This window comes from Lolium rigidum, chromosome 5 (genome assembly GCF_022539505.1).
Source record: "Lolium rigidum isolate FL_2022 chromosome 5, APGP_CSIRO_Lrig_0.1, whole genome shotgun sequence".
Taxonomy (NCBI): Eukaryota; Viridiplantae; Streptophyta; class Magnoliopsida; order Poales; family Poaceae; genus Lolium; species Lolium rigidum.
The window spans coordinates 11165723-11178339 of record NC_061512.1 but is presented as its reverse complement, the minus strand read 5'-3'; the positions used below and the strand labels follow the sequence as shown (position 1 = coordinate 11178339).

At 47.8% G+C, this 12617-nt stretch overlaps 1 protein-coding gene across 1 annotated transcript; it reads right to left on the bottom strand.

The window, feature by feature from the left end:
- Positions 1-6167: 6167 nt before the first annotated feature.
- On the bottom strand, positions 6168-11117 carry LOC124654330 (ankyrin-2-like). Its single transcript, XM_047193342.1, has 11 exons — positions 11063-11117; positions 10867-10938; positions 10328-10501; positions 10068-10199; positions 8955-9094; positions 8540-8623; positions 8288-8413; positions 7809-7961; positions 7247-7348; positions 6610-6780; positions 6168-6307 (listed from the first exon to the last, which is right to left on the bottom strand). Exons 1-11 carry the CDS (start codon positions 11115-11117, stop codon positions 6218-6220), a joined length of 1299 nt encoding a protein of 432 aa, XP_047049298.1. The 3' UTR covers positions 6168-6217.
- Positions 11118-12617: the final 1500 nt, after the last annotated feature.

The window sequence follows — 12617 nt, the reverse complement described above, 5'->3', positions numbered from 1 at the left end:
CCGCGGTGGTGCTCGATGGCGGCCTCCTTCCTGCGGCGATTTTTGGCGGCGACGACCTCCCCCGGCGGCCGCCTCCCCGCGGTGGTGCTTGGCTCGGCGGCCTCCCCGCGGTGGTGCTCGGCTCGGCGGCCTTGTATGCTGCTCCAAATGGCAGTTTGAGAAATACGTGTGTGGCCAGGAGCTTGTGAAGAAGACGGAAGAGGGGATAAGGTACGGGTGGGTCGACTCCTGTCCCTATAAAGACGTGATGCGTTTTACCAATCTTGAGGCACCGCCGCACACGGAGCAAAACCGTGCGGCGCTTCTCCCTATATTTTCCCTTCTATGTAACTAAACATAAGTTCTCCGGGTTTACGAGATAATGAAACAAGTATTAGGCTTTTGATGAAGTTTTTTACTTTTGCCTAGGGACATGACTTGGTATGATTTTCCGTACTATTATTTTGACAAATTTTATTTGGGAAATACATATGTACACACAGGCATGTGTGTGGAAGCTATCATTGACGTTCGTTAGCTTTGAGATTTGGAAAAAGTAAGAGCCTCCCATAGTACCATGTTCTGAGAAGAGAATCATAGCCCATAGAAGTGCTCATGTGATGCGACAAGACGTCGGTGGGGCCCATACCACCACTGTTGAGCGAAAACTGTAGCTCCCAGGAATCCTACGGAAAGCCGTATGACAATGCTTGTCGGCAGAAAATCTAAAGTGCAGCTTTGCTCTCGTTCAGATCGACCATGGCCCGACGTACATATCGCTCAACTGCTTCGTTGCATGCAGGCTGTAGCTGGACCGCCGCATCGATCGGCCGCGATGGCGGCACGTATACCTACACGTACCAGGACTCCACGTCGCCGGCCGATACTCGTCATCGACGGTCACACGCACGCGCATCTGGAGTTCACTTCAGCGGCCGAGCTGCCCGCCGTCGAGGGCGATTTACACAAAAATAACCCTTTTTCTGAAACTATAGCACAGACTGACCCTCCGGATAAACTATTTCACTCATCTAACCCTTTTGTGTGGCGCCCCTCCCATGGGCGCACACCTCACTGTGTGGCGTCACTCTCCCATCCGACGTGGAGCCCTCGACGCAGAGGTGTGCTCGACGTTAACATGGCACGATGTGTGGCGCCGCGCACACCGGCGCCACACTTTGAAAGTGTGGCGCCCGTGGCAAGGGCACCACACATCCTGTTATGTGTGGCCACGCGAGCCCGCACCAGCCCGACCCAGCCATTCTCTTCTTTGTTTCTTCCTTCCTCAGCTCCAAGACGGCCAGCTCTCTCTCTCTCTCTCTCTCCCCCTCAAATCTCTACTCAAATCTGTTGAATTTCACCAGATCTGCCCGTGGAGATCGTTCCCAACCCGTTCCTTGAGGTAATCTCCTCCGTTCCGCTTCTTTTCATCCATTGAGTTTCTTCAGAGGCACCTTATATTTAACTCAAAGTGGGCACGAGCTTATGATGGGGATGGGAGGAGATATGGCCAAATGACAAGCAAAATGGCTGAGTGATTCAACAATGTATTAAAGGGTGTTCGTGCATTGCCCATGATGGCAATCATTCAATACACATTCGAGAAGTTGAATGTCTATTTCCAGAACTACACCGAAGAAACGGAGAAGAAAATTGCTAGGAACTGCGAGTACCCAACGAAGGTTGAAGAGTTCATGGAATTTCAGGCGAGGAAGACGGACTCTCAAACGGCTACATGTTATGACAATGTTGACTGGGTTTACCAAGTGAATGAGCCGGGAGGCAGCACACAAGGTGGTGTCCAACATGAAGGCCGGGCATTTCGTGTGTCCCTAAAGACATGTGAATGCACATGTAGGAGGCCCTCTTTGCTTCATTTGGCTTGCTCCCACTTGCTAACAGCGGCACGCACTAGACGTGTCGACTACAATAACCCGCTCACCGTTCGGGAGTCCGAGTTCTCCATCGAAGCCACAAAGAGGACATGGGCTCCAAGGTTTTCTCCCTACTTGGACCAATCACAATGGCCGAAGTATCATGGAGTGCAAGTTTGGCCAGATCCGGAATGGAAGGTTGTGAAACGTGGAAGAAGAAAGACAAAGAGGTATCATGGAGATATGGATAGATGGGGTCATTCGGGAAACAAGTTATTCCGAGAGGCTCGCGAGCCAACTAATTGTGGATCATGCAATAGTAAGGGGCACAATAAAAGGAAATGTACATCCGGCAAAAAATCAAAGGGCAATGATGCTAGCACAAGCCAAGCATCAAGTAGCCAACAAGCTTCAAACCAACCTCCAAGTCAACAAACTCCAAGCCAACAAACTCCAAGCCAACAAGCTCCAAGCCAACAAACCCCACGGCAACAAGCTCCAAGCCAACAAGCCACACGGCAACAACCTCCAACGCAACAAGCTTCAAGGCAACAAACTCCAAGCCAACAAGGTCTAAGCCAACAAGTTCCAAGGCAACAAGCTCCAAGGCAACAAGCCGCAAGGCATCAACCAAAATGGTGACAAGCTCCAAGGAAACCAAGGATTCATGTAGGGCTTAGTAGAGGTCGCCATGGTGGACGTCGGGTACTAGTATGCTAGGATACCTTGCGGGGCCTTATCCGTATGTGTCTCCAATATATTAATTGTATTGTACTTTCTATTTTCCTATTCCGTGACTAACGTTGGTTTTTTTAATTTTGTTTTCAGGTATGGCAATTCAACCCACCAAGGGGAAGGAGGCATGGGAGGGCAATAAGAAGGAGTCCGTTTGGGAGGAGGCTGTGAGGACGGTGCAGAAGAGGGAGAAGAAAGAAGTTGCGAGGAAGGAGAAGGAGGAGCACGAGAACAAGATGGCCGAGCATGCCCGTATGCAAAGGGAGTATCAGGAATACATATGGCGCGAGAAGAAGAGGAATGAGAAGATCAAGGCCGAACGGGACCGTCTATGGAGGGAAAAATTCCAGAAGAACTAGCAACTTGCTCAAATAGCGAGGGAGAGGGCCAATAGGATGCACCTAGAGGAGGTGGCTAAGGAGGCTGTGCGCATCAAGGAGGAAAGAGCTCAAGCGGAAGCTTCAAAGACGGAGGAGCGCCACTATTTCTTCGACTCGGTGGTTCAGTTGGCTCGTGACATAAGGGAGAAGGAAGAACTGGCTGAAGAATCTAAGAAGAAGAAGGCGAGGAGAGAGGGAGCCTTTTCCACGCAGTGATGTCCCTTTGGCTATGTTCTTGTTGTCGAACCTTTATGTTGTCGAACCATGATGTTGTGTGAACCTTGATCTTCTCGAACCTTCATGTCATTGAACCTTATTGTAATTGGAACCTTGATGTCGTCGAACCTTATGTGTTATTTGAACCACTATGCTGTGTCGTACATGTTCTGTGCAATGTTGTATTCAAAACTGTTGGAATATGGTAGAATTTTTCATGGTTTAGCACAAGTCAATGTGTGACGCCCATGGCATAGGCGTCACACTTCTCTGTGTGGCGCCCATGGCTTCGGCGCCACATATGTCAACTTATATCAACTTACATGTCGAAAACATCCAGGGGCTCCGAACGCTTAATCCTTAGCCGTTTTGGCGAGCCTCTTTGTGGGGTGCCCGTGCCGTCGGCGCCACATAGTGAAGTGTGGCGCCTTTGGCGTCGGCGCCACACAAACAGGGTCGTCAAAATGGCTAAGTCCCTAGAGAATTGCAAACATAATAGGATGTGTGGAGCCCTTGCCACGGGCGCCACACTTTCAAAGTGTGGCGCCGGTGTGCGCGGCGCCACACATCGTGCCATGTCAGCGTCGAGCACACCTCAGCATCGAGGGCGCCACGTCGGATGGGAGAGTGGCGCCGGCCGCTCAGGCGCCATACAGTGAGGTGTGGCATCCATGGGAGTGGCGCCACACAAAAGGGTTATATGAGTGAAATAGTTTGCCGGAGGGTCAGTATGTGCTATAGGTCAGTATGTGCTATAGTTTCAGAAAAGGGTTATTTTTTTGTAAATCGCTGCCGTCGAGGGCCACACACGCACCCGCACCTGGACTTCATGTCAGCGGCCGGGATGACCGCTGTTGATGGCCACACACCGCGCACCTGACTTCACGTCAGCGGCCGAGCTGCTCGCCGTTGACGGCTGCAGGCATGCGTCACGATCGCGTGCACGCGCCTCCGCCCCACCGCCACTCTTTCCGCGACGAATCACCGCCTCTGCTGGCCTCGTCCGATTCACTCATGGACTGTACTAGATTGATCCAATCGTGTTCATTCTTGTACTAGTTGCTTGTACTAGTTCCTGGGAGCTGGCATCAAGCGAGACACAAGATATGGCATCTCTCTCACCACCGGTTCAGGATTTGGGTACCACTCGCGTCGATCTGCGGAATCACACGGGGTTGTTCGTGCCTTTTTGGAGCTCGGTCGCTGCATAATATGCTCAGCCAAGGTGAACAAAGAGGAGACATGACAGGTGGAGTAGACCGACGGAGAGGATAGGGTGGAGTAGTTGCACCGCAAACCAGCCGCGCCGGTGGCTTTGCGGAGAGGACAGGAGGCGGAGCAGCTCGGTCCGCGAGCGGGAAGATCGACAAACCCCGGTGGAGTAGCTGCACCACAGAGCAACCGCGCCGGCAGCACAACGGAGATGACAGGAGGCGGCTGTCAACTCCGGTAGCCCAACGGAACGAACGGGTGGCGGAAAAGGCGACGGAGAACTTGCAGCTGCCGGCTCCGACCGCTGCTTCTTGATGAGCGCGAGTATCGTGTCCCCATGGCCAGTTGGCCACCACCGATCGAGGCTGCCTCGCCGGCAGCGTCAATTTCGTCTGCAGGGCCATTGCACTCTACGGAGTGCCGTGAGCTTGCTACTACAGGACGCCATGTACAGATAGAGGAGCAGTGGTACCTCGCGGCAGCGCGCATTTGAGTAGATGGGGGAGAGGTGGAGGAACAGAGCGGCGGCATGCCACTATGCCAGCAACAATGATGCGAAGATGAAGAGGGAGAGAGACATGATGTCCCTGTCAAATCTCCCGACGAGAGCATGGACATGTACTAGGGGAGAAAAGAGGTTGCCACTTTTCACAAGGATACAGAGGGTAATCTGTTAAAAAGTACAGTTGGATGTGACCATATAATTTGGACAGGGCATAGTGAAAATGCAAACTGAGAGCTACAGAAACTAGGGTGTACCCATGCCTGAGTGTACAAAATCCATTCTCTATTTTATTTGCAGGAGATATTTAGTTATATTTTTCTACTATCCTTGGTCAAACTTTACAAATTATTACTTTCACTAAACTCAGAACACGAGATAATTGTGAATGGATGGGATTATATCATGAACAAGAATTAAAACTCCACATATTGTACTTCATTCTTTTTTTCTGACAAAAGATTGTACTTCATTTCAATTATCAATCTCAGATAATGTGTTGAGCCCCAACATTGTTTTCCAAAGAGATAATAACCATCTAACATGCAAGTTCCAAAGTGCATCAATCTTCTAATATTCAGGTTTCAAAACGACCATCATTAAAACTTTAATTAGTATGCATTAGTGGCACACAAACTATATATAGACTTCATCTAAGAGCTATGGCCAAGCAGAAATCGAGTTCACGTAGGAGCTATGGCCAAGCAAAACCAGACTCATCAATAGGATCTTCACCTGTACTAATGAGGTTTTTTCTTTAATCCCTTATGGACATTAAGAGCAGCCCAAGACTTTAGTTTTCCAAAATTATAAAAAGGAAGTAGATAAAACGGTTTAGTTAGCATGTAAGCGAAGCGTCAAGTTGCAACAAGCATAGATGAAAAGAATCCTACAATATCAATTTTGATACCTTGGAAGAATCTGTATTGTCAACAAATCATGGAAATTGGCAAATGCAAAATATATGGGAACTGGCAACTTGAAATCAAAAAGTAAAACAGTTTAGAAACTCAGCAGGGTACAAAGATTGTATAATGCACTACAAAAATTTCCCTCCTTTTGAAAGACATGGGAATTGGCAATGCAAAAAATAACACAATATTTCACCAACCATTTCACTCTAGAAAAAAGAAACAGGATGCTTAGCCAATTCAATTCATCTTTCACTGCCACACTTCTTCCATACAAACGGGATGAGAGTTTCACAAAGCTCAAAATGACAAGTTTGTAGCATGTTTTGCTCTAAGGTAAACATGCTGCTACAGTCCATGAATTACATGTAAAAAGGGGCAACATAATTCAAAGTTAAGTGATTTTGTCTAACAGGACCAAAAAAGATCTTCACGTTCCATGCGAGCTGCTCTCTGTAGTTGGCGTGCGGAGTTTAACTCCTCAGTTCCATTGCCTCCCTGCAAGAATCAGTTGATCAGAACATGGAAAAAGAAGATCTGAATTCTACCAAACATGGCAACACACACAACCTGCAGCTGCTGACAATGCTAGCCTAACAGTCAAGAAAACCTGAAAAGGCAGATTGTATATCTTACCAGAATAATTTCTCGACCTCTTCGCTTTCAGGGTTTAGCTCCAAAGCGCGTGAGAGAGACTGATAGGCACTGTTATAATCCTAAAGAAAAGAGAGATCATTGTCGAATGAATAACAGATATGAAAGGAGCAACATAGTTTTCAGACTGGACTGTTCTACCGCACCTTCATACACATAAAAGCTGCGCCTAGCCGATAGTGTGCCTTTGCCCACTTCGGGCGAATCTCTGCGCATTCAGTTGCATCCTCGTAAGCCCTTTTTCCATCACCCATACGAAGAAAGCAAAGGCTCCTGTTTGATAACAACTTGGCATCGAAGTTGTCCATCTTCAGAGCCTGCAACAGACAAGACAGTGAAAAAAATGATACTGTTGCCACATTTCTGAAATGCTGCTCGGTTTAGACCAATAATTTGTCATTCGGTTCACAGGCCTGAAATTCCTTGCAATGAAACAACAGCTGAGATTAATGTGTCATCATTCTTAATTTCTTATGTATTTATTGTAAACATAACTATCACCATTTTTTGGTACCACTAGCTATAGGGGTGAAACTTCTGCAGTCTGCACTGCTAAGCTAGGATTTCATTTATCTGACCAGATACGCACACTAGCGACTAGTCTTTCAACAGGATCATGTGATAGCATTATGGCGTAGTTGGTTAATTCACAAATTGGTATGGTGATATGGTCAATTAACATTAAAGATAAACCAACCAAACTGAAATGGTTGAACCATTTTCATAGCTGTACGCATGTACCTCCAGTCTATTATACAGGGGAAAAAAGGTACTGGGAAATACCTGTGTGTAGAACACTGACGCCTTCAGATAATCCTGATTCTTAAATGCTTCATCCCCTTGCCCTTTCAGTTCAGACATTCTCGTTTTCACAAAATCGCCATCCTGGGCAACTCATAATAACTCGAGTCAGGTATAAATTAAGAGGTCGGATGCGTGTGAGGAAGAAACAGTACTCCAGAAAAGACGTTAAGGTTAAGTGAATGAATTCAAGAAGCACTATCAGCCTATAAAAATATAGAAGAAGCGGTTTCCATGACTGCAAGAATTGAAAATCCCAGTTCTCACTTGCTACAGACAGGAAAAAAAGTAAGAAAACTCTTTAAGAAAACTGATTGGTGCACCTGCTAATGAATAAGTTATCCGATAAAGCATCATTCACATATCATGAGTTTTCATGAACTGATGTTAGACAACAAAGCAGATGCAAGAAAACAGATCCGCAATTGACGAGTTTCTTGATGTATGAAGTTTTAATTAAACATGACACCCAACATTACTTAAGAGAGTTAAAATGGGCCAAAATTTCTGTGGGTGTGCAAGAAAATTTACTTCCATGGCATACCTCAAGTTGCTTGATTTCCATCTTCACATGACTAATGATTCCATCAACGCTCCAATTGGCCACAGTTGAAATGGGAGATGTGAAAGGAAAGAGTATCTCGACATCTTCCCGTGTACCATACTCAGCAGCCAACTCTATTGGCAATCTACCATACTGTTGAGGAACAAGAAAAGATTTACAAAAGCAATATTGAACATTAGAAAATAAGCAATATTCTTGACACAATCCATGCAAACCTTATTTATTCACTACCTGATCAAAATAACAAACAGATGGCACGAAGGAAAAGGGCAAAACAGTAACAATTTTATGCAGTAAAGCTAACTTAGCACATAATTTTCTTTTTACAATACAGATAGCATCATGAAGGTGTACTTACATCATAACTCGTACAGTCATTGCATCAGTATAAGACAAGTCTATTGAAACTACAAAACCAAGCAAGACAAAAGAACATGTGCCCAAATGAGCATTATCACCATGTCAAGAACATTTGCGTTTGCTCCAGCTTCCAACAAGCACTTAATAGCTTCAGTTAAGCCCTTCTCTGCAGCCTTTACCAAAGGATTATCACCAGGACTAGCACTGCTCACATTAGCTCCACCCTATTAGAAGCAAGTATGAGAAGCCAATCATATGGTTGTCTTTTCGTTAATACAAAGATGAATAAAACGAACATCAGTTTATATAAATCCTACATTCATACTGCAGTATGGCAGAGAATATTATACCTGAATCAATAGCTTCACACAGGAGACAAAAGATTTGCGTAATGCCATGTCTAGAGCTACAAACAGACGATTACCTTTGTTGGGCTGGAAAAAACAAATAAATAACTTAATTTTCATGGCAAAATATGATAGTTCCAAGAAAAAAATGAAAATTGCAAGGGAAAAAGAGCTGAGACGATAGTTCTTTTCTCTTATATGTCCTAATCTGTAGGAAAGAACTCTTGCCACAACTACTGCTACGAACCAAACAGACAACCAACTAAGTCACATGCTCCTAACTTTTGGCATGGTATTTGTCACCAACCAGTAATGCCCTTAAATACAGGTGGGGACATTTGGAGAACGCGGCAAAAAGCCAGCAAAAGAGAGAACTGAAGTTGAAAGTCAACAGATCAAAGAAGATATTGAATAGTACATTTGCATTGTGCTGCAAAAGGATCTTGACGGTACTAGCATGTCCTTTAAAAGAAGCAACAGAGAGTGGTGTCCCAGTAACTGATAGTGCATTAACATCAGCTCCTCTAGAAAGAAGAAACTCTACTATTTCAGAGTGCCCTGAATAAAAGAAGAACAAGAGATTAGGATCATAACATATAAACATTATATACACAAAAATGCATTTGGGAAACACGTTTCATTAACTATCAGGAGAAAGCAAATTTGTGGTTACACATTTCCCTGAACAGACATGCGGAACACTTTACCAAAATCAGTTCCATAAGAATACAAATCATACCCACATAAGCATCCATCATATCATATCATTTCTATGCTATGTAATTAGAAATTTCTTGGTAAACAAAAAAAATGAAATAGACATCATAAGAAAAGATATACGGACTACACGGGTGAAGACAATATCTACAAATATTGATAGCTGTATGATATAACACATGGTTTTTTTGCAAATCTGTGAGCAAAAAATTAAAATCAATGCGACAACCAAGTTTAAAGTTTCATAAGACTAATTACTACTGTGTTGACAGGCACCCCACTGAAGCTTGGTGCGCTCGTGTGTGTGACGCGCTACGTGAAGTTCAGTAGCTCTGTCCTGTGAACTCTGGGTTTAATCCCGATGTAAAAAATCTAGCGCCCACTGTACCATGGCCTAGCTCGTGCCATTTCATATATATTTATAAAAGTACTTCAGGTGGGGGCTTTCCCTACCGTTGCATCATAAATAAAAAAAAGACTAATTACTATTCAGATGCTGATGGACATGAGAAGCGAATAAGATCAGTCTTGTTTCAATTTATGGCAACAAGAAAATTGTTCATATTAGGTTTGCTGGGCTCTTGGTAAAATAAATCCGCTTTTATGACCATGGCATTCCCTCTAGATTCAATTAGAGGCTGTCCAAAGTAAAATCTGATGCTAGATGCATCGTCGGCCGGTCGAACGCAAAACAATTCTCAAACAGAAAAAAAGTCCAGCACAAAAGAAGGGGCAAGGCAATAGCAAAGACCCTTAGCATGAAACTAATGCGTAGTCTTGCGGTCAGAGGAAAGTGGCAACGAAGCATCCATACCACGGATTGCAGCTGAGTGAAGAAGCGTGACGTCCCCTTGACGTTTCTGATGCAGATCAGCGCCATGGTCAAGAAGGTAGGCGACGGCAGGAAGGTTGCCGTAGGTGACGGCGTGCTCAGCAGGTGATTGATCTAGCAATAAGATCCACACAACCCAGTTACGTACAGTTGGTGATAAGTTACAAAGCTATGGGGTCTGCCTGCTTCTGTAGCCCACCCCTCCCGACAATTTCGGACTGGAAAACGAACAAATTACCCACCCTGAGAGGTGTCGGGCTTGTTGACGTCCATCTTGAGCTCCTCGACGAGGTACTGGTAGAGGGGCAGCCTGCCCCGGCCGCCGGCCGCGTGGAGGGCGTTGAAGCCCATGTAGGTGGTGCTGGCCACCGTCACCGGGACCCCGTGCCCGTGCACGTCCAGCTCCTTTGCGATCTCTGCAACAACGGGAGATGCGTTAGGAAGAACTTGGTAGCAGCAAGAAAGCACCCGACTTGTGGCAGGAACGTGGTATCATCTCAAAAGGTGGTCACTTTCGGCCCCAAATCAGGAAGAAACGGCCACTGATCCTCATGCCAGAAAGCCCCAATTTGATTGCCACAAGAAAAATCCCCCCAGGGACCCCGAGAAATCGAGCCCCAGCGAGCGTTCCAGCCTAAATCGCAAGCGAAATCGACAATCTCGCCGGGAATCCGCGGCCAGACCGGAACCCGCACGGTGTACTAAACCGTGAGCCCCCGGATCTAGCGAAGCGCCGGCGGGGAAAGGGAGAGCTGGGGAGGAGCGGGCGGGCTGGACTTACTCTTGATGCTGCGGACGTCGCCGTCGTGGGCGGCCTCGATGAACCTGGCCTCCAGCGGCCACTGGTCGCGGTCTGCAAGAAAACGAGCGAATCGAAGGGTGAGACCGGCGGGCCGGCGGAGGGAGATGAAGCAGGCATGGATTGATTTGGGTCAGATTAGGGCGCCGGCCGCCGAAGCCCCCGGCCGGTGACGTACCTTTGCCGAGGAGGAACTCGAACTGGCGAGGCAGCGGCATGTCCCGGGTCCCCATCTTCCACACTCTCGTCGCCGGCGGTGGCGGTGGCGGCGCAAGGCGAGGAAGGAAGGAAGCTTCTGGAGTGGGTGGAGTGGAGAGAGATGGGAAATAGAGGAATGAAAAGAGCGGGAAATGGGAGGGAAGGCCCAATGGAAGCTCGACACGTGACCTCCCACTGATGGTACGATCTGACACCAGTGCAGGCCTTTCCCCTTTGCTTCTCAATCTATGTTTTGAATTTTGAATTTCAACTCGTTGTACTGGCCTCTCCCATCTACGGTGATTGGGTGAGTTTTGTTACGGAGTAACATACGCTACAAGGCAGCAATCGCCACAGACAGTAGGCGGACACAAGATTTTCATCAAGGCTAAGCGCACTGTAAGTCCGGCCAAGTTTTCGTCAAAATAGGCTGCATCGCCGGTCGGAAGCCTGGGCATGTGCCTGGACTTAGAGGCAGTTCGGTCCACCTATGATCATAGATGAAAGAGGTCAAGTATAGTAAATGTTAGTAGACCCGTATCTGCGCCGCTTCGGAGGGACACGGGCGACCAACCGCGCTCTGAGCCCCGCCCTCCTCATCCACTCCCCTGGCCACCTGCCTCAAAGCGTAGCCAACGGGCAATGCCGTCTTGGTCCTTGTCCCTTGCGTGCGAGGGTCTCCAGCTGGAGCAGAGTTGTGTCTTGGACGACGTGTTGCTGGCGAGGGAGCACGCATGCCAAGGCAGCGTCCCCTAGTTTTTTCGGGGGTTCTGGCGGCTGTGGTGGATGTGCGGGTAGCACTACGGCCCGAGCGGTGGAGGCAGGTGCTCAAGCTGGCAATAGCATGGCAGTTGGTCGGCGAGGTGACGTGCGGCATGGACTGCAGCGAGGTGCTCCATTGGCCGCGTAATGTGTGTTGGCTACGACCCTACGGTGCGGTAGATCCACGGTTGCGTCATATACTCATATGGGACCGATCTTGCAGTGAGCTAGGGCAGCGGGGTTCTGCTAGTGTCTTCGAGTTGGCGGCCATGGCTGGGTGCTCTGGCGGTGGCGATATGCGGTTTCATTGTGACCCTACGGTGCGACTTACCGGCAGCGATGGCGCTTCGCACGTCTGGGGCACTCGGGCTTGGTCTTTGGCCTAGCATGCTCCTGTTAAATAGCGATGCAGGGGCAGCTACCCCGCGACATGGAGGTCATTGGCGGAGTTCTGGCCACTTTTTTCTGGCTTCCAGGGGTTAGGCCGTCGAGGCGGCTGCCCTGGAGTAGCAACGGTTACAGTACTCCAGCGTGGCACGTTTGTCTTGGATAGAGGTGTCGCGACCACTAATGTTTTTTGTTGGAGTTGGTGGTCGACGATGAGGCTTGTGAAGCGCATCTGCTCGGCTCGTGTGGACTCGGGTGTCGGTGTCCAGGTGAAAGCCTACCACTAGCCTCGGACTGGTGCCGACAATGACAACGTCTTCTTGCACCGTGTTTCCTTCCTGAAGGCATTGTCGGGGAACCCCACCCATTCCACACCTCAAAGGCCA

What these genes read in the sequence shown, in the direction of transcription:
- LOC124654330 (XM_047193342.1), bottom strand. Translation starts at nt 11,117, where the DNA reads ATGGGGACCCGGGACATGCCGCTGCCTCGCCAGTTCGAGTTCCTCCTC. An exon ending in GTGTGAAGCTATTGATTCAG is followed by an intron (nt 8,414 to 8,539) that starts GTATAATATTCT and finishes TGCTTCTAATAG; the next exon opens with GGTGGAGCTAATGTGAGCAG. An exon ending in TGGAAATCAAGCAACTTGAG is followed by an intron (nt 7,349 to 7,808) that starts GTATGCCATGGA and finishes TGAGTTGCCCAG; the next exon opens with GATGGCGATTTTGTGAAAAC.